The 27,129-nt window shown below is 35.8% G+C and overlaps 1 protein-coding gene across 2 annotated transcripts in view; it reads right to left on the reverse strand.

Moving 5' to 3' along the window:
• CWF19L2 (CWF19 like cell cycle control factor 2) overlaps positions 1-27,129 on the reverse strand; it is a 123,652-nt gene that overhangs the window by 72,499 nt on the left and 24,024 nt on the right. For both annotated transcript variants that reach the window (XM_027849597.1, XM_027849596.1), the window contains 3 exons: positions 22,601-22,694; positions 11,332-11,447; positions 10,347-11,056 (listed from right to left, as the gene is read on the reverse strand). In XM_027849597.1, coding sequence (XP_027705398.1) covers positions 10,347-11,056; positions 11,332-11,447; positions 22,601-22,694 — 920 coding nt within the window. The remainder of the gene's footprint in view (positions 1-10,346; positions 11,057-11,331; positions 11,448-22,600; positions 22,695-27,129) is intronic.

Genomic DNA, 27,129 nt, shown 5'->3' on the forward strand with positions numbered 1-27,129 from the left:
TAACTCACAGAGCATTATTCAGTCTACCCATCCATGCTAACATATTTAAGAAGTGACATAAAGAAGAGTCAAAATATAGTTTCTAACATTTGGACAACTCTTCAAGTTCCAAAAAACTAATATATTTAAAGTTCCCAGAGACTTTTCAGCAAGCTTACTCATAGTTTTACTCTAAAAAAGCAAATGCAATGATTATAAATTCCTGTTTGGAGACAATATGGCATGAGGCACTTCAACAAATCCCATGGTAAGATTACTGTCATTTAACTGTGTGACCCTGGGTAAGTCACTTAACCCTGGCTGCCTCACCAAAAAGAAAACAACTTTCACATGTCAAACCTGACACATTCCAAGCAACTCAGCATTCTCTTTCCAACTATGACCCCAAGTAATAAAGGTGATATGGTTATCATCTTTGATATCAACATTAAATATAAAAACATAACTCAAATCATCTCTCCTTTGAATTCCTACATTTACATCTACTATGGCACTTATCAATCTTATATCTCTCATAGGTGTTTGTGGCTATGGAAACAAAAACTTTTTGTGTTTATGGAGGTTCAAAGGGATGTTGATCCCATGGTTCAAGGGTGTAGATGTCATCTCTATTTAAAATTGGAAATTTCTAAAAGGCAGGAACTAAATTCCACAGCACCTAACCCAGAACCTCTTATGCAACATATAGCATACAATGTTTACTAAAGAATATTCCCTATTTGAGGCAGCTAGGTGGTACAGTAGAGAGAACTCTGGGCCTAGAAAAAGGAAGATGAGCTCAAATCCAGTTTCAGATACTTGTTGTTCATCCTTGTTTCTGTAGAGGACCAATGACATCACAGGATGCTGTTTTGACTTGCTAGTGAATTGGATTTAAGTGAGGGAGTTACAAAGTCATCAGCCTTATTCTCTCTTCCAATCACTCAAGTCCAGTGGTGGGACAAAAGTCAAGAAAGCTGGTGATAGCCCAGGATGCAGTGGATGACCTTGGCATCTTTGACTCCTGACCAAGCTCTGAGAGCCACACAATACCTGCTTCAGCCCCCTTCGTGGCTGTTGGAACAAATTGTTCTCATCTGCTCGTTCCACCAGGGAAAGTCTTCACATATCTGGGATAGATATCCCCCTAACTCACGCAAAGGTTTGAGGCCTGTCAGTTACCCTTAACCTGGTTTAGCCCATCTGCTGAGACAGTTTACCAAGGTGTGGCCACTGTGCATGCTACAACTTCTTAGAGCCACAGGTGAGAGTTGGGTGAGGCGGAAACCAAAGCTGGATAAAAAACCCTGAAAAGGGTGTATGGAGTGCTCAGGGAGGGCTAGCACCTCTGGTGTGAAGGTTCAGATACTTACTACCTGTGTAGCCCTGGGAAAATCACTTAACCTGTTTCTCTCAAGTTTCCTCAACTGTAAAATAAGAAGAGGTGGGAGCCAACATGGTGGAGTAAAAGCAGTGACATGCTTGAGCTCTCCCCCAAACCCTTCCAAACACCTGTAAAAAAATGGATCTAAACAAATTCTAGAGCAGAAGAACCCACAAAAAGACAGAGTGAAACAAATATCCAGCCCAAGACAACCTGGATGGTTGATTAGAAAGGTCTATTGCAGCAAGCTAGGAGAAGAGCACAGTTCAGCGTGGGCACACAGGCAAAGACCAGGCCTCAGCTAACCTGGAGCAGGCCTCAAGGGACTGAATCATGGTCAGCTGTGGCGGTTTCCAGATTTCTCAACCCACAAACGCCAAAGACAACTTAGAAGGTCAGTAGGAAAGGTCTGTGACTGTGGTGAGAAAGAAGCTCAATCCCAGCCTCAGGGTGGCAGCTGCTTCTGGAGCTCTCAGCCCAAAGATGGAGGCAGAATTGAGCGGCTGATCAGAGTGGGATTGCAGGGATCTCTTTGCTGGTGCTGAGGCAAGAATCTCTTGCTTTGCCCTTGCTTGGATCTGGGTCACAGTTCTGGGTGGCGGTCCTGGGGAGAGGAGAAACACTGGCATGGTGGAGCTGGTAGTGGCAGTGGAGAGGGAATTCTCTTCGCACTTCCAAGGCAGAAATGAGTGCTTGTGGTCACTCACAGACCAGAGTACAGGGCAGAAAAGGAGTAAACATCTTGCCCTTGATCATACCACCTTATAAGAACTGAAAATTTACAGGCCCCTAGAAGTATCTCTGAAAACAGCTGCACAAAACCCCTGAAGCTTGGGACAATACATTCTCCACACTGGAACCTCTACTTTAACAAAGAACTTAAAACTCAAGTAACTGGCTGGGAACATGAGCAAACTGCACAAAAAGAGTCAGACCACAGAATCTTTCTTTGGTGACAAAGAAGATCAAAACATATAACCAGGCAACAAAAGTCAAAGCTCCTACATCCAAAGCCTCTAAGGAAAATATGAATCAGTCCCAGGTCATGGAAGAGTTCAAAAGGGATTTTGAGAAGTAAGTAAGAGAAGTAGAGGAAAAACTGGGAAGAGAAATGAGAGTGATGCAAGAAAATCATGAAAAACAAGTCAACAGCTTGCTAAAGGAGACCCAAAGAAATACTGAAGAAAATAACACCTTAAAAAATAGACTAACTAGGGGGCAGTTAGGTGGCGCAGTAGATAGAGCACTGGCCCTGAAGTCAGGAGGACCTGAGTTCAAATACAGCCTCAGACCAAACACTTGACACTTACTAGCTGTGTGACCCTGGGCAAGTCACTTAACCCCAATGGTCCAAAAAAAAAAAAATAGACTAACCCAAATGGCAAAAGAGGTCCAAAATGCCAATGAGGAGAATGCCTTAAAGAGCAGAGATGGCCAAATGGAAAAGGAAGTCCAAAAGCTAACTGAAGAAAATACTTTCTTAAAAATTAGAATGGAGCAAATGGAAGCTAGTGACTTTTTGAGAAATCAAGATATTGTAAAAGAAAACCAAAAGAATGAAAAAACAGAAGACAATGTGAAATATCTCACTGGAAAAACAACTAACCTGGAAAACAGATCCAAGAGAGATCATTTAAAAATGATTGGACTATCTGAAAGCCATGATCAAAAAAAAGAGCCTAGGTATCATCTTTCAAACAATTATCAAGGAATACTTCCCTGATATTCTAGAACCAGAGGGTAAAATAGAAATTGAAAGAATCCATTGATCACCTGAAAGAGATCCCCAAAGGAAAACTCAGGAATACTGCAGCCAAATTCCAGAGTTCCCAGGTCAAGGAGAAAATATTACAAGCAGCCAGAAAGAAACAATTCAAGTATTGTGGAAACACAATCAGGATAACACAAGATTTAGCAGCTTCTACATTAAGGGACCAGAGGACTTGGAATATAATATTCCAGAGGTCAAAGGAGATAGGATTACAACCAAGAATCACCTACCCAGCAAAACTGAGTATAATCCTTCAGGGGAAAAAATGGACATTCAGTAGGACTTTCAAATATTCTTGTTAAAAAGGTGGGAGATGAATAGAAAATTTGACTTTCAAATACAAGACTCAAGAGAAGCATGAAGAGGTAAACGGGAAAGAGACATCATAAGAAACTATTAAGGCTGAACCATTTACATTCTTGTGTGGAAAGATGATACTTGTAACTCATGAGACCTTTGTCAGTATTAGGGTAACTGGAGGGAAAAAAATTATATGTAGATAGATAGATAGACAGACAGCATCAACAGTGAGTTGATGATGAAGGGGTGATAACTGGAGAATAAAATTAAGGAATGAGAAAGGATTATCCTGGGAGAAGGAGAAAGAAAGAAGTAGAATGGGGTAAATTATCGCACATAAAACAGACAAGAAAAGGTTTATACAGTGGAGGGGAAGTGGGGAAAGGTGAGAGGGAATGAGTGAATCTTATTCTCATTGAATTTGGCTTAAGGAGGGAATAACATACACACTCAATTGGGTATGGAAATCTATCTTACTCTACAGGAAAAGAGAGGAGAGAAAGGGGTAAGAGAGTGGGGGGATGACAGAGGCTGGAGGGCAGACTGCGGAAAAGGGTAATCAGAAGCAAACACTTCTGAATAGGGACAGGGTCAAAAGAGAGAATAGAATAAACGGGGGCCGGGATAAAATGAAGGAAAATAGAGTTAGTTTTTTACAATGTGACTACTATGGAAGTGTTTTGTATGACTATACAAGTATAACCTGTATCGAGTTGCTTGCATTCTCAATGAGGGTGGGTGGGGAGGGAGGAAGGGAGAAAATTTGGAACCCAAAGTTTTAAAAACAAATGTTAAAAATTGTTTTCACACGCAACTGAGAAATAAGATATACAGGCAATGAGGCATAGAAATCTATCCTGCCCTACAGGAAAACAGAAGGGAGGGGGGGTAGAAGGGAGGGCAGATTAGGGGAAGTGGTATTCAGAATGCACGCCATCTTGGGGTGGGGGGGGATGAGACGGTGAGAAAATTTGGAACTCAAAATCTTGTGGAAGAGAATGTTGAAAATTAAAAATAAAGAAAGAAAGAAAAAGAAAGAAAGAAAAAATAAGAAGAGTAATAGCACCTACTTTGCAGGGTTAATGTGAGGATCAAATGAGATATTTGCAAAGGACATAGTACAGTGCCTGGTACATAGTAGGTAATATATAATAAATGCTTATTCTCATCCTTTCTCCCTCTCCGATATTTTTCATTTTTCCCCTAAATTCTGTAAAACTGATTTCACCTACTACAAATCTGTGGTGCATAACCTCAGCTGAATTCTCAATAATCCTATTCTAACTGATCATCCCATTCCTACCTCACTGTCCAGAAGGAGCAGTCTAAAATCTTTTCTTCTTCCCTCAAATTCCCAACCATATCTGTACATACCACATTTATAAAAGAAAACCAAACCCTTCTTCTACATCACTGAAATTCCAGCCATGCAAAGGAAACATCCTCAAATCCTCTGTACTTCAGTCTTCTCTTGTTTCCATTTAATCACTCTTTGACAAGGCAAATCCTTCGATACCAATTAATCAATATTTCTTTGTTCTGTTGGTTCTACATCACCTAAACATACAAAGCCCACAATTTTTCATCATTACTCTAAGGATATAATTAGAGAATGTCACTATGTATGTGTGGGTATATAATCTCCTCAATAACAATATTCAAAATACTTAATATATTAAAACTGGGACTGTTATTATAATAAGGAAATTATTTTTTCAAACATGAAATCTTTTTAGAAGTGTGAAAGAGAAGTTTATTTTAAATAATAACTTTTCAGCCAAGACGATCTTGGCAATGATCTCTACAGAAATTTCTCTAACCATCTCTTTCCGTTTAAGACAACAGTACTTAAAATGAAAATATTTTCAGTAAAACAAACTCAGGAAGAAGAGCCTCTTGTTCTTCTCATACTCCCTCAGGCTACATTCTGAAAAACAATTAAAATAACAGTAGGGGTACTGCATTAGCTTGAGCAGTTCTTTTGTTACTTTTTTACATGCTTCTCTAAGCTGGTATTACTGCTGGGCCCTTATCTGCATTTTTTTGGCTGGAAAATATTATATTGGACTTGCTGTCAAATTATATTCTGATGAACACATCATTTTTGTCCTATTTTAAATGCAATTCATTTGAATTTTAGTATACACAATCAGGATTCCATGATGAAAATTTTGGCTGTCTAAAAAAACAAGCTATTACTCAATTTGCAATCTCATTCCAATTCTATTAACTTCCCAAAATATTTGTCCTGAAAACTTTCTCTTATATTCTTTGGAGATTATCATTATCAACAGTTGTTAAGTAGTTACACACATATCCTACACTAAGTAAGCACGATGAGCCAATATGGAATATGTCTGTTCTAGATATTGCCTATTCTTTCTCCATGCACACGAGGGACTCTGCTTCACTCACATTTTTCTTTTTATCTTCTTACAGATCTTTGCTTTCGATTCTTCTGGTTATTTGCCCTATCTCAGGCTCCTTTCCAACCAAATTTAATTCTCCTCACTTAATACCCGCCAACCAATTGTACATGAAGAAGTAGGGAAGAAATCAAGATCAAGAACTTTTTCTGGTACTCCTACAAAACCTCCTCTCATGGTCCTTTAGGGGCTAACTCTAACTCAGCTATAGGAAATAGCAGTGCCAAGGATATTATTTGCCACTGGATGGCCCAATGTCTTGCTAACACCATTTCAGCTGGGCTACTGCCAGTAAAGAAGGAAAAAAAAGACATAACTGTCATCTGACTCAGCATCTCTCCCCTTTTCTTTGTGCATTTTGAAAGTTTCAATAAGTCGCATGCCTATTGCTATTGCTCAGTCTTTCCATCCATTCATGTATGTCCTTACATGTGTGAAAAGTAATTAAGCATTTAATTATCTGAAGCTCAGTAAGACTAAACTTGTCCATGGTCAACCAGGCAGTATTACAGTCAGGATGTAAACCCAGATCTAGCAACTCTAAATTCACAGTTCTTTCCATTATACCACTTCATCTCAAAAAGGATCTTACAAGGCTGTAGTCTGATGATTTCCAATAACTGCTTATTTCATAGACACAGAAAATAAAACATGATGCTACTTAACTGCTAAACCATATTTGCTCACAAAACAGGATTATAAAAAGGTGCAATTTCATAGGATTAAGGACTCTGAGATCATCTAGTTCAACCTTCTCATTTTAAAGATAGGTCAAAATTTAATTGCTAAGGTAATATAAGTAGCACACAGCAGGGCCAAGATTCAAACCTAGTACTCATCGCCAAATCAACAACCTGAAAGAAAAGGTTGCAGTTATTAAGAAGTAATATAATAGAACTGACATCAAACTCTTGCACTTGGGTTCATAAAGTCATCTAAACAGGGAGAAACAACTAAAGGACAATTGATGTGAAAAAGAGCTAAGGAGGAAGATTCCAAATCAATAATAATCAGTCAACAATCATGAAGAATGTGAGAAAGCACCTACTATGTACCAAGCACTGAGATAAGCGCTTGAAATACAAAGACAAAATTGAAACAGTTCTTGCCTTCAAGGAGCTTAGAATCTAGCCAGGAGAGATAACATGTTATGTTCATTTACAAATGTATAATCTAAGACAGAGAACATATACAAATATACATAAATACACAAATACTGTCATATTAAGCTGGAGCTAAAGTGAAGTTAAAGCGAATGTTTGAAACTGACACTCAAAATTTTCCTGATTTTTAAAGACAAATAAAATGTCTGTCAATACGTAGTTCTAAGTGGACACATCTGCCCAGTTTTGGAATGCAAAGATAATAAATTACATGATAAGTGAAGTAATCTGAACATCTCTTGTAGTATCTAATTTTAGAATTAGCAAGTACATTAACACACTACATGATATGACAGTGATTAAATGTCAAATATGGTGAGGCATTAAAAGTTGTAAGTATACCATAAATGAAAAAAATATATTGCTTTACATGATTATCACCAAAGCAAAGACACTGTTATTCAGGATGAAAGCACTGGACAGATTCAATTTTCCTAAGCATTTGCAACAATAAACAGATGCTTTGAAGGACACATTTATCACCCTGACAACCAAAATTAAGCCAGGAAAGAAAAAATACACAGGTATTTCTCATTTTCTAGTTCTGTATGAGTATCTATAAAACAAATCTTATTGTCCCACTAACTTCTACTATAAAATTGCTGCTTTAAGAGAAAAAAAATCCTCTGATACAATTCAAAACTTTTAAGAAAAGTTCAACTTTTAAGAGGGATTCAAGTGGGCCTCAGCCCCACGAACATTCTCAATTTGGCAGCAAACCAGCAACACTATCTCTACTGGACATACTTTATGACACTTCTAAAGCTTTGTAATCACTTCCCAAATGCAAAATTGCCTTTTTCCAAGGCCTCATAGGAAGCCAAGTAATGGTTTCTTCCATGCTTGAAAATTCTAAGGCTCTACATCCCAAGATGCCAAACCTTTGCCTTCTCTTTCCTCCTTTCAGAATACAATATTGCACAGTCTGCAAGTAGGTGCTACTAGAACAATGATACAGTCTCATCTAAAGAGTCCTTTTAAATTTAAGGTTTTATGTAATATAAACTGAATTAATACCCAATGTTATCAAGTATATAAATTCTGTATACCAAGTTTACTTCCAGAGGGATATTTTTATTTTCCATTACCATATAATCTGTTTGAAACTTCCTAAAAAGTTTATTTGTATTTAATATTACCTGACAAATATCTGCCTACAGATCCCACAAGAAAGCAAAAAGAAAAGGACAAATAAATTTCGGATAATAAACTCAGAATTCAAAATCATAGTACCCACTGGTAAAAGAAAAAATTTCAGATGTTCAAAGCACACAGCAGCCAAAAGAGTCAAGGAAAATAATGTGTTTGAACAATATTAGTAAAGAAAGTAATAATCTAAAGTTGGGACCAAATGATGACATTCAATTTAGACCAGGATGCTGCCAATACACAAGACAAAAAAACTTTATGGTCCGTACACATTCAATATTCCACAAGCCCTCACTGCTCTGTCTTCCTATTACTATCTTCTCCCCTTTTTCCCTGAGTCCCCCTTCATATTTGTTATCCTTTATCATTTTAACACAATCAACTTCATAATATTAATCACTGTCTTTTCCTTGTCAACTCATAAGGCTACTTATCTTAATAAATTTCACTTCAGAAAATACTGTACTTTACCACTATACTTCACAAACTATACTTTACCACTTTCAAATTCTAGCTCTTATGATTCTAGTTGCTCTTGTTAAAAAATATTTTTTGTCTGGTCTGATGCTCAGAACTAGAGTTATCAGGTTTGCAGTCTAAACATCACTGATGTTTAGACCCCAAATACTTAAGCCAAAATTGTTGGAACTAAAAAAACTTACTGCCCATCAAAGCTGTCAAGTCATCAAGCATTTATTAATCATCTCCTATGTGCCATGCTTTTTGCTAATCATTGGATTTGGAAATAAAAAATAGAGTTCATCTTAATGTAACCAATTTATCCTCTTTAATAACAGACTGAGAATGTCATATGCTAGAAATCTAAACTATTCATAATAGGTCAATGATAAAACTTAAAAGAGATTCAATTAAATACATCTAATTAACAAAATTTATAATGAAGGAAATTCCACCATCAGAATCTGTCAAGCTCCTTTTGAATCCTAATTTTATCCTTCAAAATATTAGCTACCACCTTCCCAGGAAAGGATACAAATCATCTACAAATATGATAACTTCAACATCTGTAGCTTCATCCAATTTGCTAATGAAAGTGTTGAATAGCTCAAGGCTGAGGACAGAATCCTACAGCAGGCCAATGAAGCATTATCTCTAGATTGATATTTACATCAATCCATTACTGAGCAGTCTCTGGGTATGACAGTTTAACTAGTACTTATCATTGAGCGCACATTTCTTAATCTTATCTTTAAGATAAGGACTTTGAAAATCTTTTTCCTATTGGCCTCCATCTAAAATCGCAATCCAGAGGTGTCAAACACGAAGTCCAAACTCACTCAGCACTCCCCACTTCAGCCAGAACTAGATTAAAATTAATTGGGAAACATTTAACAAAATAAATAAAATACACTAAAATATACTTAATATTATATTTTAAAACTAAGACAGTAGGATCCATAGGAATCCTTATGTATGCACTGTTGCTGTTCAATCATTTCAGTCACACCAAACTCTTCATGACTCCACATGAGGTTTTCTTGGCAAAGATAACGGAGTGATTCGCCATTTCCTTTTCAAGATCATTTACACAAGACGAAACTGAGGAAAACAAGGTTAAGTGGCTTGCCCAGGGTCACACAGCTAGTAAGTATCTGAGGCCAGATTTGAACTCAGGAAGCTGAGTCTTCCGGGCTCCAAGTCTGGTACTCTATCCACTGCACCATCTAGCTACCCATGTATAGATTAATGACCCCGATTTCTATTTGAGTTTGATACCACCGAGGCAATCCATATACTTACCCTTATCTAGCAAGTACCAATGGTCACATCAACCATGACATTTCTTTGAATGCCCAGGACTGGTTATAAAATTACAACACCAGAACTGAATTTAACTACCTGAGATCAAAACAGCAACACTAGGCTTGTATGACTACTGTTCTTTTAACTTGATTTAATTGTACAACTCAGATATTCAACATAATCCATAAACTCAATGCTTTTATCTTAATGCATTGTAATAATTATGTTATAAGCACAGATTTATATCAGTTATATATGTGTATAACTTATCTCCTCTGTTATACTATAGGAAATTTAAGGATGCATACCCCATCTGTTAATACGTACTTCAAACACCCAATGAGTTATTGGGTTTGATGGGCCTTCAATAAATATTAAGTAACCAAAATGAAAAACAAATCACAAAATACCCAGATAATGAAGTCTTAGTTTCCTGTAGAAATTCTCTTTTCTCAGGGGGAGGACTTGGATTTTCTTTCTGTGATTTTTCTTTCATGTTCTTTGAAACTTCTTGAATATCAGCAGTCCTTCTGGTGGGTTTAAATAACTTTTGATTTGAGTTTTGTTTCTCTCCTCCTCTCTTTTCATGGCTCCATGAGAAAGAAATTTGTTCAGTGCTTTCATCAGGTTTTAGAAAACTATGACTCAAACTGTTTTGACCTAACAATGCTGAGGAGCTAGGTGGTTCAGAATTTCTACTATGAAATGATAACTCATCATCTTCAGAAGGTCTCAAGAATTTATGTTTGATATGTCCAAGTAAAGAAAAATCTTGTTTTTTCCTTGACTCATAATCTTTTCTCAGTTGATACAATTCACTTCTACCTGTTTCTATATATCGTGACCTATTGTCTCTCTCATCTCCTGTAGATTTATCTTTACTAGATACTTGATCACTTTTCATATTTACTTTGCTATAACTGTCACTTGAATATTCACTACAAGTGTCCCTGTTGGTATCACCTATAACATGTTTCTCCATGTTTTCTTTTTTGCTCTCTTGACCACTCTGCTCTTCATGTGAGTATCTTGATTTTCTCCACCGTTCTCTTCCACAGTTGTCACTTTTTGCTGCTGCTTTTTTAGCTTCTTCTAATCTCAACTGAAATGTCTCCACTGACTACAAAAAAAAAAAGATACATGTATTTTTAAAACGTTTTAAAGTTAAACTTTGAAATAATTTAAGCCTATTTGTCAAGGTTTATGGTAACTATATCATGAATTCATTTTATGTGCTAACAATTCTGAGTATAAATTTCTCACTAGCCAAGTGAATTCCAGATTTAAAATAAAGTTTCAATCAAAAGCCTTCAAGGCAGACAACAGTAACAAAGGAACAAGGGCTTTAGTTAATTTCCTTCAATTAAAAAAATTCCTCAAAAAAGAGATACTTACCCCATATCTCTCTGCTACAACATCCTCAAAATTTAGATTTTGTTTCTCAGCTTGTTCTTTCATTCTTTGGTAGGACTTTTGAAGCCAACTTAATCCACCATCTTCTACCATTGAAACTAGAGGGCAAACAAAAAAATTAAATTTGAAACTGTATTTTAATGTGATTTAAATTATTACTTCTACAATCTGTATTTCCAAAAAGATAATTAACTGAGAATACTTAGACAATTCGATTTTTTAAATATACAAGCTGTAATATTTGAAATGTCAAAACAATGTAGAAAAGCTTCCATATCTCAGCTCACTATTTGAACTTCTTATAGCAAACTTCTTATGGTGAACTTTAGGGAGTGCATGGATAACAGCTGCACAGAATGAGTTCCAATCTGCATAGCTGGAGGGAATTAACCCCACTGCCTAAATCACAAAACTATTGGGAACATTAGAGTATTTTAACACAATATTATCCATAGTACCTACTGACTCACCATTTGTGAGGAACAAATGAGATAATGTAGGTAAGGTACATTGAAAATCTTAAAGCACTATATTCATGTCAGTTGTTTTTAGAATTCAATCCAATTCAACAAATTAAGAGTTTAATAAATGTAACACAGGATGCTAAATTTTAAGAAATGTGAGTATACATAACACCCAGTCCCCAGTTTCAAGATGTTCACAATATAGTAGCAGATATAAGACAGAGAAAAAAGGTATCTGTGGGATAAAAGAGCAGAAAATAAAATGCTATAGGAGTTCAAATAAGGGAAATATTCAGTGGGAAAATTGATCTACCCTATTCAGTGGGAAAATGAATAAAAGATTTATGGAAGAAATCATATTTGGGTTGGGTCTTGAAGGATGGGCTGAATTTCAATAGTAACACATCAAGTAATCAATAAGCATTTATTAAACACATACTATATGCCAAACACTGTGCTAGGCTCTAGGAATACAAAGGACAAAAAACAAACAAAAAACAATTTCTGCCTCTAAAGAGCTTGTATTCTATAGAAGAAGTCAACATTACACAGATAATTTTTTTTAACATCCAAAAAGAATCAGGATAATAGAAGGGTAGAGGAAAACAGAACTATTAGTAGTAACACCTAAGAGAATTAAGAAAGAATTTAAGCTAAAGATCAAAGAAAACTGGGGACTCTAAAGGACAAAAGTAAGGAGGTAGTATTTTCCAGGCTTGGGAAACACACTATGCAAAAGCAAAGAGATGGGTGATAGGTCAAATAAGTAACAAGAAGGACAGTTTGTACGAAGATAAGGTCAAAATGGATACATGATTTACACATAAACGGTAATACCATAAGCAAATTAGGAGAGCATAGAATAGTTTACCTGTCAGACCTATGGATAATGGAAGAATTTAGGACCAAACAAGATATAAAGAACATTAATGTAAAATAAATAATTTTGATTATATAAAATTTAAAAAGAGGGAAAGGTGGAAGGGAGGCATAGAATTTGGAACTCAAAACTTTCATTTAAAAAAATGTTTTAACATAAATGGGGAAAAAATAAAATATTATTTTTTAAAAGGACAGTTTGGCTGGACCAGAGATTGCTATATAATAGCCTGAAAAGCTAAGCTAGAACCAGGTTGTGACAAGCTTTAAATACCAACCAGAGGAGTTTGTATTTGATCCTATAAAGAACAGGCTGGGGCTGGACATACAGATCTGGGAACCTCAGCATAGAGATGACAGCTGAAACTATGGGAGTTGATGGGTGAAATGGCATAGAGAGGGAAGAGAATAGCACCCAGGATGGAGCACTGTGGGATGACCACAATTAGTGGGAAGGACCTGGACAAAGATCCAACTAAGGAGACTAAGATGGAGTGGTCGGTGGTCAGAATGGTTTAAAAAAAAAAAAGAATCAAGATAGAGCAATATCCCAGAACCCTAGAAAGAAGAGAGTATCAAAGAGAAGAGGGTGATAACAGTGCCAAAGGCTGCAGACAGGTCAAGAAGGATTAGGATTAAGAAAAGGCCATTAAATTTGGCAACTGAGAGATCACTGATAAATGAAGAGAGCAGTTTCAGTGGAATGATAATGTCAAATACTCAACTGTAAAGAGTTAAGAAAAGAGAGAGACAGAGAGAGAGAGAGAGAGAGAGAAAAAGAAGTGGAGGTGACTATTGTAGACAGCCCTCCCAAGAAGTTTAGTCATAACAGGGAAAGATATAAAACAAGAAGTAGTGAGGGTGGATGGATTAAGACAGGTATTTTGAGGATGGTGGAAACATAGGCAGGTTTACAGACAGCAGGTTTACAGGGAAGCACTGAACAGACATGGAAAGATAGAAGATAAGTGACAGAGGGGGGATAACAAATAATCTACCAGAGAAGATGGGATAGAATGGGATCACTTGGGCATATAGAGGGGTTTGCTTTCTCAAGAAAAGGCACCTCTTCTTGTGACATGGTAAAAAGGAAAATAATGACCAAAATGATATCACTGTGTTATAGTCAAGTTACAGGGTATCTGACTGTGGCTGATCAGACCAATACAAGCTCGGAATATTCTATCACAGGTCGGGCACAGATAGTCCATGTAAACATTTGGGGTGGATTCTCTAAGTTTGCATATCTCGCATTTCTTTGGAGCTACTTCAGTTCTGCTTTGTTTGTAGAGTACAGCACCTTCTCTGATGCAGGCACGTCATGCTGAGTGGTCCTGTGCCAGTGTCTCCCATGTCACACAATCAATTCCAAAGTTCTTAAGAGAGACTTTGAGTGTGTCCTTGTATGGCTTCTTCTGACTATAATGTGAATGCTTGCCCTGTGTGAGTTCTCCATAAAACAGTCTTTTTTGCAAGCGTACATTTTGCATTTCAACAATGTGGCCAGCCCATTGGAGCTGCACTCTCTGAAGTAGAGTTTGAATGCTTGACAGTAGGGAAATTAATCAAATATATGTAAAGAGCATTGCAAACCTTAAATTCAGTACTACATAAATGCCAGCTATTTTTACTAACAGTCATGCAAATCCATTAGTACTAAACATTTTCAAATCAATTGCATCGCCATATAAATAATACTATTTCTTAGATATTAGTGTTAGATAATTTAGTGATTACATACCCTATTCTCAATAGTGTGTTAATCCCATAATTAGAAATAACAGTGATTAAATGTTTGTTAGTGAAATTATCAAAACTTATTTCTAATTCTTTCATATTAGAAGTAACAATAGGGAGAAAAAAACCAAGTGATTCTTAGCAATTATTCTGAGTATACTAAAAACTATTTAGTAATAGAAGGGAAAAAAAACACCACAAAAAAAGCACAGGAAATATTAATGGGTCAAGATGGTTGTCAACAATATTGTCCACTAACTACAATGTAATAAAGATTTCTACTACAGAAATGGAAGAAAATTAGCCGTCATTTTTTATTAGGATTTCAAAGAATTACTAAACTGTGATGCAAAAAAAAATTTCATACGCAGTATAAGAAATTATGCTGTGCAGTTAATGATTAATTTCCTAAATCTACCCAAATAATTGTTTACACATACATTTAATTATCTCTTAAAAAACTAAAGATCAAATTTATTATCTGTATGAATATGACATCGAATTATAGCTCTAGCCCTAATCTCCCTTCCTAACTCCAGTCCCATACTACCAAATGCCTCCTGTCCATCTCTATCTGGATGCCCTACAGGCATTTTAAAGTCAGCATATCCAAAAAAAGAACTCATACCACTACCACTCTGCCAAAAAAAAAAATCCCATTTCTAAACTATAACATTTCTATTGGTGACATCATTATCCTTCCAGTTCTGCAGGTTCAAAAACACTGGTGACATGATTGACTCTTTCTGTTCCCTAATCCCCACATCTAATCAATCACCAAGTTTTAACAATTCTATCTTTACATCTCTTGTACTTGTCTTCTCCATTCACACAGACTCTGACATAATTGAACACTTTTATCACCTTTTGCCTGGACTACTGCAACAGCTTCCTAAGCAGTCTCCATACCTCCAGTCTCTTCCTTCCTTTAGCTGTACTCTATATAGCTGCCCAAGTGATATTCATAAAACATACCTGACCATCACCTCCCCTACTCAAAAACATTTAATCATATTCTATAGGATAACACACAATTATATTCTGTAGGATAACCCACAAAATCCTCACCTGTCACATGGAAACCTCTACAACAGAGCCTCCATATATGTTTCCTGTCCTATTCCTACTCTTCCCCTTCACACACTCTACAATCTAGTCAAATAGGCCTATTATCCATTCAACACACACATCATTCCATCTCCTAACTCCTTATTTTTCCACAGGCTGTTCCCCAGTACTGGAATGAAGTTCTTCCTCACTCCTACCTTCATAGCATACCAAACTTCCTTGAAAACACAATTCAGATGCTGCCTCCTTTCTTAATCACCTCAGTTTTGAGAACTCTTGAAATTATTTTGCATACTTTCCACTTACTTGTGGATATATTCTCTCTACCAGAATGAAAGCAAAGACTATTTCATTTTTGACTTGGTATCTACAGAATCTAGTACAATGCCCTGCATGTGATAGGCATTGTCATGGAGACAACTAGGTGGCAAAGTAGATATAGTATTAGACTTGTGAGTCAATACCTGAATTCAAATCCTGCCTCATACACTTACAAGCTACATGACCCTAAGCAAGTCATTTAACTTCTCGTTTCCTCAACTATAAAAAGAGGATAATAACAGCACCTTCTTCAGAGGGCTATTGTAAGAATCAAATAAAATAGCCTATGTAAAGCACTTTGCAAACTTTAAAGCATTATATAAATGCTACAATTATCATAAGCGATTAATAAGTGTTGAGTTTAATGAAGTTAAATTGGCACACATATCCTGAATTGTTAAAAAATTTAAAACGTAAAATTTTTTTGAAAATTTTAAAAGTCATTTTAAAAAGGCAGAAATAAATTTTGTACCTACTGCTACAATAATTAGTACTATGAGATATTTATATTTCCAGCCCTTGCTTGTTCCTACTATGTGCTTAGTCTTACAGAACACCAAAATTAATATTTTACCTGTAATAAAGCTATATCTAATTTTCATGTAACTTTCACATAAATTATCATATTTGTGACTGACAAACACTCTTTGAAACAAGTAGAATAAGTAAATTATAATCCCCATTCTACAACTTGGAAAACTGAGTTGGTGTTAAGTGAGTTGCCCTGAGCCACACAGGTAATAAGAAGCAAGAACCCTGTGCTCTTTCCACTTCACTAAATTGTCACTGGAAGTACAGCAAGTGAATGCTTACTACACTCTGGCCTCTTGACCATCACTTGACACTTCTCCCTACAAAAGTCTTATTCCAACTGACTCACGATGGCCCAAAGGTTATCCCAGAACTGAAGACCATTCAGCAGAAAACAAGCCCCTACCAAGGTGTAAAGAATGTGTATAGACTGTGTGAATTTCTGGCTGTGGTTTGAGATCCAAAAGCCCCATTAAAATATTGCCTACAGCTTAATAAAATTTTAGCCACAACAAGACCATCAAACTAAGTTTGCACTGATCTACATCAGTGTAAATAATACCCAAACCAACAAAATCAAAGAACTATAAGACAGAACACAACAATACAGTGTGACCACTTAATATACTATTTAACTTCAAACACAGTGAGAAAACCATGGTATACATGGGGCCAGATCAAGATGGTAACATTAGGGGGCAGCTAGGTGGTCCAACGGATACAGCTCCAGTCTTGGAGTCAGGAGGACCTGAGTTCAAACCTGGCCTCAGACACTTACTAGCTGTGTGACCTTGGGCAAGTCACTTAATCTTGATTGCCTAAGTTTAAAAAAAAAAAAAAAGATGGTAGCATGAAAGGAAGTTTTTTTCTGGTTTGCACATCCTTTCTACAATAATCTAGAAAACACACAAGATGAGGAAAGCTAAGTGTTTTTGTGTGTTTTTTTTTTTAATTTGGTAGAAGTTTTTTTTCCTATGTCTCTTACAAGTACAATATCATAAAGGACTGACAATTAACAAATTTCATCATTAGTTCCCTATTAGTCTGGTTCTTTTATACATGCTAGGTGTTCTATTGCATCATCAAAGAATAGATAGAGACATAAAATAAGATTTAAGTGCAAAGCACTGAAGAAATTAACTGTTTACTTCAAACTTCTAGCTAGGTGAAAAATGACACTGTATAAATATATGACACTGATGACTAATCATGGCTTACCCAGAAAGGTATAAAATGAAAAGAATTTCCAGGGGGGAGAAAAGATCCAGAGGCTTAATACCTATTTAAAAGGTCAAAATTTATAAAAAGAAATACATGAAGTATTTATACATTCTTGCAGTTATCTATTCTAGAGTGACTTTCAGTAGAAAATTTCAATTTGATCCTTTATTTACAAAAATGGGAAAAGGCATTTTCTAATACAAAAACAACAGTCTTAACAATAAGTGTAACTCAGTTGGCATTGAATGCTGAGGTCTAAAATGACCAGTAGTTCAAATTAGTGACTTCCCAAATATTAAAGATTTTAATATATACTTTTAGCAAACTTAGGGCAGATGGAAGAATTTGATGAGATAAGCAAACAACCACTTTATCCCTGAGAAACATTAAGAGCTAAGCAAGGTAACTGGTGTCATTCTGAGACTTAAAGTATACAAGACAAAGAAAAAAGAGGGAGGGGGAGAGAAGGAAAAAAATTAAAGAAGGGAGAAGATAAACATATGAATATGCTGAGGAATATAAGAATGCCCTTACCACAGACTACTAACCCTTACATCAGAGAATACCTGAGTTACCAACAGAAAAATCTCTGATTTAGACTGATTAGATAAATCAAACAATATTAGTTTTCAATTCAAGGAGGAAAGTTTTCCACTCAAGGCTCTTGTGGAGATAATGATGACTGATAATGATGACGACAATGATGACGTTGATAATGGCTAGCATTTATATAGTGTCTACTATACTAAGTGGGGTAGGTAGGTGACTCAGTGGATAGAGCACCCAGGACTGGATTCAGGAAGACCTGAGTTTAAATTTGGCCTCAGAAATTTCTAGCTGTGTGACTCTGTACAAGTCACTTAACCCTGTTTACTTTAGTTCTTCATCTATAAAAGTAGCTGGAGAAGGAAACAGCAAACCACTCCAGTATTTTTGCCAAGAAAACACCAAAAGAGGTCACAAAAAGATGGATACAACTAAAATGACTGAAGAATAATAAAACATGTCAGGTACAGTGCTAAACTCGTATTATCTCATCTGATCCTCACAACCCTGAAACATAGGTGCTATTATCATTCTCATTTTACAGTTGGGGAAACTGGGGCAAAAAGAGATTAAGTGACTTGCTCGGTCACACATTTACTAAATATCCGAGTCCATAATTGAACTTAGGTCTTCCTGATTCCAGGCTCAATGTTCTATCTATTGCACCACTTACCTGTCTCTAGAGAGGCCTATTGTCCTTAGTTCAATCCATGTTTCATATAGGTAAAAAGTACTCCTATGATGAAGGAGACTGAAAAGAAACTAAAAAAGAAACATAAGCTCTGATCCTCACCAAAACTAATAACCAACTGATTTCAAATTCCAGAAATAGTTTTGTCGTTTTCACATTCCTTGATGAATATTTGAGAGTAAAATGGCTGGCAAAAGGAGTTAACATAATCTGCTAATCTGTAGTTCAATCGTTTTCAGTCATGTCCAACTCTTCGAGACCCCATTCGGGGGTTTTCTTGGCAAAGATACTGGAGTGGTTTGCCATTTCCTTCTCCAGCTCATTTTACAGATGAGGAAACTGAGGCAAACAGGGTTAAGTGACTTGTCCAGGGTCACACAGCTAATAAGTGTCTACGGCCAGATTTGAACTCAGGAAGACCTGACTCCAGACCCAGGTACTCTATCTACTGTATCACCTAGCTGCCCAAATTTACTACTTAGAACCCTCTGAATGACAAAGGTAATGAGGCTTTAGGGTCACTCACTTTTACTTTAACCTAGTATTTTTTTAAAAAACAGTATTTTATTCAGAAACCCCTAAAAAAAGTTTCTCTCATTGCCCATGTACATTCATATCATGTCATGATTACAAACACCAACTTCTAATTTACCACGGATCTCTTAATATGATGCAAGGCAACAAAAAAATGAGGGAAATCTATAAATCTAAGTTAATATTGTTGTTATTATTGTTAAATAACTGAAAAGTTCCAATTTATAACAGTGAGAGATAGCTATTAAACGTGTAGGCACAATGTATACTAAACTTCAAATTCTCTAATAAGTTGCTAAAGTAAACATAAAAGAAAGCAAATAACAGAAAACTTAAATATTTTTTGGGCAGACAGTGTACTCAAAAAGGTAATAATGTCCATGAGTCTTAAAGAGATGAAGAGGTGATGGAAAAATACTATTTGGATTCTCCTTATTCAAATGAACTATACACAGCACTGTCAAAACAGAGAACTTGATTTCCTTGGTCAAATAGGACCACACTGTTACACAAAAAGTCATTTTTCAAAAAGAAAATTATCACCAAGATAGAGAGATTACATATGTAAAATTGTTTAAATGTTTTGTATCCATCCACTGGAAAATAACAGGATCACCATAAGGTTGGCATGTATGTTTAAAAAGCCATAGGGATATTCTTCCAATACTAAATACCTGATCTTTATTTTAATATACTTCACAAACTTCTTCAGATACTTTAAAACTAATTTTTGTTATTAAACTGAAGTATTCAAAAAGGCAGTGTATTTATGGGCAACTTCTCCTTTGACTGGTTCAAAATATAGAATCAACCAATAAGTATGTATTAAGCTCTTTTGGGCACTGCAATTGGTGTTGAGGATATAAAAGACAACAGTGATACAGTCCCTGCTCTCAAAGAACTTACATTCTTACAGAGAAAACAATATGCACATATATAAATACATAAAAAATACATAAAAAGACACAAGATAAAGGTAGAGTGGGGTTAAGAAGGTACTAGTAACCTTGATAATGATAAATCTGTAAATCTTTAAATGCATAAAAATAAGCATTTAATTAACAGGCTAATAAATGTACTGTTTAAAAAAAATTCACTCTTAGTAACAGTTTATATGACACTCCAAAAGGAACCAAAATAATTTAGCAATGTTTTTGTTATTTATCATAAATGTAAATACAAGGTGCTACTACTAATAATTCACATATGATTCAAATAAAAATGCATACAAATTATAGGTAAGGTAGATAATCAACAAATTTACTCAATCTTCTATAGCCACTCTCTCTTTTCTATTCCTATTGCCATCACCCTTATATGCAAGTTAATATTACCAACTCTCTGGACTACAGCAATACTTCCTAGTAAGTCTTCCTGCTTCCACTCTTTTCCTTCTCCAACCAATCCTTCATTCTGATGTCAGAATAATTTTCTTTATGCATCAATGCTTTTATCCTTTGAAACCCAAATTAACTGTCACCTTCTACTTAAAGGCTTCCCTGAGGGCCTCTCCTCCATCCCCAGATCTATGGCCCCTCTCACTATTCTTCAACTTAAGTATTTTTCATGTATTGTTGTGTATGAAGGCTATATAAGTATATGTATTCCCCAACATCAATCAAGCAACAATCATTCTTTATGCTACTATATGCCCAGAACTGTGCTATATGAGAGGGATAAAAAGACAAAAATGAAACAGTCCTTGTTCCCAAGAAGCTTATGTGTCAGGAAAGACATGTACATAATATACAAATATATACAGAATAAACAAGGTAGTTTAAGGAAAGAGAACACTAGCAACTGGAGTAGCAGGCCCAGCTTCATGTAAAAGGAATGTCTGAGTAGAGCCTTACAAGGTGAGGAAGGTGGGGGGATAGTCAGTGCAAAGGCACAAAGTCCCAAAGTCAGGAAAGTAGGTGCTGCATATGAGAAATTTCAACGAGGACCATGTGGCTAGACTATAAAGCGCCAGAAGGGTAGTACTTCATAATGATGCTGGAAAGCTAAATTGAAGCCAGGTTATAAATGGCTCTAAAGTCAAACAGAGTTTATATTTTATCCTAGAGGCAACAGGGATTCACTGGAGTTTATTGAGAAATGGAGGGATATGGTCAGACCTGGACTTAGTAAAATCACTCGGGCAAATGTATAGAGGATTAGAGTCAGAAGAGGCAATGCAAGGAATGAGGTCACTGCAATACTGTAGTGGCAGCAACGTGAATAGTTACAGTGGGATAGACACCAGAGATATTGTGCAGGTAATAACAGTAATTTTGGCAACTGATTAGATATGTGGGGTGAACAGCGGAGTACAATGCAAAGTTTATGAATATGAATGACTAGAAAGATTTCCTCAAGAAAAATAAGGGAAATATGGAAGACAGGAGGGTTTGGATGAAAAGATAATCAATTCTGTTTTAAACATGTTCAGTCTGAGATGTCTATGAGACTTCCAGTATAGAAATCCAATTGGCATTTAGTAATGTGGAAATGATGCTCAAGAATGAAACGCTTCTGGGAAAGGGAGGTTGGGGGATGATCTATATAGATCTATTACTCATTCTGTCAACACCTGAGGTCCTAAGGGGCTACTATGCCACATAATCATAATCATCTAGACTATGGATAGGCTAAAAGCACTATGGATAAATTACTTGGTAAATCCTACATAAACCAGGATACAAAACAATATAAATATTTGGACCTGAAGTAGTTTTTTATTCTCATGTGGCCTATTGTTGTCTTTGACTTCAGTATGACCTTACACACAGGGACCTAGAAAGCTATACCTATCAATGCTGTGCTTCTGTAGTTAGTAAAGGTAGGTTTTTGTTTTTTTGTTGTTGTTTTTTTGGGGGGGGGATTAATCTGATGTGTTGACTCAATTTTTCCAAATTCTGACCCTGTACTAGGTGCCAACATATAACTGGCATATATGATAAACCAAAAACCCACCTATCTTATCTAAATTTTGTAAGTCCTGGAGCATTAGCACAGTACTCTGAGAACAACAATCACTTAATAAATGATTGCTGAATTGATTTGAAAACGAAAAAATAAGTGACACAAATCTGTAATGTGACAGAGATTACAATATTAATAATATTTACAGTCAATGGAGAAACCTGAAATTAACATTTCCCAAATCTTAAGTTGGGGCTTCTATTCTGTCCAGACTGCATAACATATCTACTGTTTTAAAAATAAACTCTGGTTATTCTGAGAGAAATAAAAAAGAACCTAAAATTCACTCTTTTACCTTTAGCAACTGATGATGGATTAGCATCTTCTGGTGGTAGGCCTGTTCCACCATCTTTCCAATAGGGGTTCAGCTCTCTTTCAGAAAGTCTAGACTACAACAAACAACATTTTCAAGAGTTAGAATTCAAAAAGTACACAGAATGCTCTTGTGTGTTATTAATAACTTGATCCATTATGATATGTTAATTATGATACAAATTGTTATCTTTGGGTTTATGGAGATTTTTTTCCCTTCCAGAAAGTTACATTTAAATAAGAAAAACTTTCAAAATGCTAACAAATTTAAAAGATATTAAGCAGTTGGCATAAATTTTCATTCTACAAAAGTTTGCCATTCACACAGAATTACCTTTATAGAGATCAACTACAAAGTCATTGTAGTTTGAGTTCTATTCACTACAAAACTAAGGAGCTTGGGAAAATCATTTAACTTCTGTTGTTGTTCAGTCATTTCAGTCGTGTCAGGTTCTTCATGACCCCATTTTTGGGGTTTTCTTGGCAAAGTTACTAAAGTGGTTGGCCATTTCCTTCTCCAGCTCATTTTACAAATGAGTAAACTGAGATAATGGGGTTAAGTGTCTTGTCCAGGGTCATACAGCTAGTAAATGTTTGAGGCCAGATTTAAAGTTGGGTCTTTCTGACTCCAAGACCAGTGCTCTATCCACTGAACCACCTAGCTGCCCCTTAACTTCTGTGTGTCTTATTAACTAAATCCGATTAGAAAATCTTACAGGTTTCTTTTAGCTTTACAATTCTATTTTTTTTTTTAGCAAATATACATTAAAGATTGATAATGTACTATAATAATTTCATTGTTTTCCACATAACAAAATGTTAAATGTTTGATATTTTTTGATATTTCTGTTTTGGCAGAATGACTTTTATGTTTATATTTTATATGAAAAGAAACCCTAATACTTTAAGTGAGCATGAAAGAATCATGAAAATATAAACAGTTCTATTTCACTAGCTATAAGGATTTAAACAAAAATTTTAGAGCAGGAGTTCATAACCTGAGGATGGAAGAATAGTATGGATAAATTCAGGGGGTCCATGAATTTCGATGAGAAAAAATTTACATCTTTATTTTCAGTAACCACTAACTGAGATTTAGCATTTCCTTCAATTATGAATTTAAGCAATTATTATTCTGAGAAATCTATAGGCTTTACCAGACTGCCAAAAGAATCCATAAAACAAAAAAAGGTTAAGAAACTCTATCTGGAGAATTACATGAATTCACAATTAGAAGAGGCCCTAGGAGCCATCTAGCCCAAATGACAGCTTAACTGAAATCCTCTTTACAACATACAAGACCAATGAGCACACAACCTTTGCTTGAAGATCTGCAGTAAGCATTAAATCTCAAGGCAATTCACCCTTTTTTTATATCTCTAATTACTATTTCCTTGCATCCAGTTTAAATTTGTCTCTTTGCAAACTGTGTAAACACACACACACACATACATGTATATGTATGTGCCTGTGTATGATATATACAATATACAAAATACATGTATTTATATACAATATACAAACTGCTCCTAGGTGTGCCCTAAAAGGTTAAATAGAATCAGTCTAATCTTCAGACACTTGAAAACAGTTATAAAGTGCCCCTATTTTCAAATCAATTCTCCAGACTAAGCATCCCCAGTTTCTTTAACTGATTTTCAAATGGCAAGATTTCAAGATCCTGTTCCCATTCACTGGGCAATCTCTAGAATCAAAATCCTTCCTAAAATGCAGTACCCAGAACTGATATTCCAGATGTGATCTCCCCAGGGCAGAGTACAACAGAACTATCATTTCCTGTTTCTTGACAATATGCTTTCTCTTAATAAAACCTCAGATAACATTAGGTTTTTTTGGCTACCCATATCACAGTTGCCACAGATGAAAGCGTCCCTGTATGTAATCTATTTGAGAAGAATGAATACACACACACCACACACACACACACACACACACACAGACGTGTGTGTATGTATGATATATACAATACATAAAATATATGTATTTATATACAATATACAAAATATATGCATATACTTGTATATTGTATATGTGTATGCTATGTTAAATATAAAATGTGTGTAGATTGAAATATATGTGTATACACATATATGGGAGTATATGTATGTGTGTGTGTGTGTGTGTGTGTGTATACTTAAATGTATATATGCTTTCTCCCCAAAAAGATTACAAGCTCTTTTTAATTAAGGACTATTTCATTTTTGTCTGTGTCTAGGACAGTCCCTGCATATAGCAATTGATTAATAAGTGTTTAATTGACTTAAGTCTAAACCCAAGTCTAAACCCAAAACCCAAAGATCTTTTTAATATAAACTCTCTCACCATACTGCCCCTCCTTACTCTTGTGAAGTTGATTTGTTAAATCCAAGTGTATTTTACATATATATTAAATTTCTTATAATTAGATTTGGGCCACCATTATAACTTCTTCAGATCTTTCTGGATTCTGACTTTATATCAACATACAATTTATCCCTCCTAATAATAACTGACATTTATTCAGTGCTTCACAGTTTACAAAGTGCATAACAAATTTTTGATTTGATCTTCACAGAAACCCTATGATGTAAATAATAAATATATTAACCCAATTTTACAGATGAGGAAACTGAGGCTAAGAGGTTAATTTCTTATAGTCAGAATGTTATAATCAGGGACAAGATTCAAACCTAATTCTTCTTGATTCCATGTTCTGCACTTTATCAACTATACTACATTCCCTCTTGGCTAAAAAAATAAAAATCACCTATTCCAGATGTTATTCTTAAAATATGTAGTTGTTATGTACAAGGCCATGTTATTCTTGAATTATTATTTCTTAGTTTTAAAAACTGAGTATCCACATATTAACTCTCTTTTCATAATTTTTTTTTGCATAGCTCTCATTTTTTTCCCCAACTTTTCCTCTTCTGCTCTTATTTGATTTTTAACAGCTTTTTTTTCTTTTTTTCCAATCTCTTTCATTAACTCTTCTGGGAATTCTTGTTGGTCCCATGTACAATCTGTGTTTTTCTTTGAAGTCTGACTTATAGATGTTTTCAAGCCATTGTCTTCTTCTGGGTTTGTGTCTTGAGCTTCCCTGTCACCATAGTAGATTTTTATCATCAGGCTCTTTTTTGTGTTTGTTTGCTCATTTTTCCAGCCTACTTCTTTGGACTTTATGTCAGAATTGTCCTCTGCTCACCTCTGCGGGAGATGACTAGCCTGAGCTTCTGTCTTTTATATTCTTCTGCTTTCACAGTTAGGTTTGGGGGCCTGTAGATTTGTGATGCTTTAAATGTGGTGTGATCCAGGGAGAGGTCTGGTCACTGTCCTCCTGATCTGAAATCTGCTCCTTACACAGGTAGTGTCCCTGTTCCCTCATGACTGAGATCATTCCTCTTTCCGCCCTGGAATTATGACCTGGAACTGGATAATGAGTGACTGATAGCCCTAGAACTGCAACCCAAAACTGAGTATAGTTGACAGTGCAGTCAAGCGGCTCACCATCCTTTACCCAGTGCTAGTACAGGGGCCTCTGAGATATTTCTCTAGCCAGGTTTTTGCACCCTTACTCCTGAGCAATACTGCTGCCCCACAGCCCACAGCCAATGCTGCTTCTGCCATGCTCCACATTGTACTCCAGGCCAAACTCCACTCCAGTGTCAGCAGGCCTCTCTTTCTATCTTCCTAAGATTCCTGGGCTGGAAAAATGACTCCATGTGACTTTCTGTTGGTCTTCTCACTCAGAATTCTATTCAGTGTTTTCAGTGGCCATTTTGTAAGAGAGGTTTGGCAGTTGTGACCTTTCACTCCACCATTTTGACAATGCTCCCACCTATATATTAACATTACCAAATTTCAAATACTCATTCTGAACTTAGCCACAGGCTGCCAAGAATCTTAGTCAAGTCACGCATTCTTCATTCTTCAGGAAAAACCCTAACTTAACTATTCTACCTGAAAATCAAAAATATTTACTTAAATTGAGAAAGAAATCAAGTAACCTCAATTAGCAACTCATTCCAAAATCCAGTAAATCCCATGATGGCTATTTTTTTGTTTGTTTGTTTTTGGTTAGGCAATGGGGTTAAGTGACTTGCCCAGGGTCACAGAGCTAGAAAGTGTTATGTGTCTGAAGCCGGATTTGAACTCAGGTCCTCCTGAATGTAGGGCCAGTGCTCTATCTACTGCGTCACCTAGCTGCCCCTCGTGATGGCTATTTAAAACCTAGTGGGTAAAAGACAAAGGTCAATTATCCAACTATCAAGACCTATGTCAAACCTTCAATGCTTATCTACCTAAGCTCTTGTGATCTTTAAGGAGAGGAAGTTTCAAAACAGGACACCTGAACAGCACTTATTTATTCAGTTCTGGGGAGTAACTTTAAGAACAGAAAAAGAATATTATGCCAGTTACATAAAAATATTTATGCCAAAAATAAGAAATTGGAAATGGCAATTCAAAAGGATACAGATACTAATTTTATTAGAAAATTTAACAGCTACAAATCTA

Source organism: Vombatus ursinus, unplaced genomic scaffold (assembly GCF_900497805.2).
Source record: "Vombatus ursinus unplaced genomic scaffold, bare-nosed wombat genome assembly UNPS02007612.1, whole genome shotgun sequence".
In the NCBI taxonomy this organism is placed as follows: Eukaryota; Metazoa; Chordata; class Mammalia; order Diprotodontia; family Vombatidae; genus Vombatus; species Vombatus ursinus.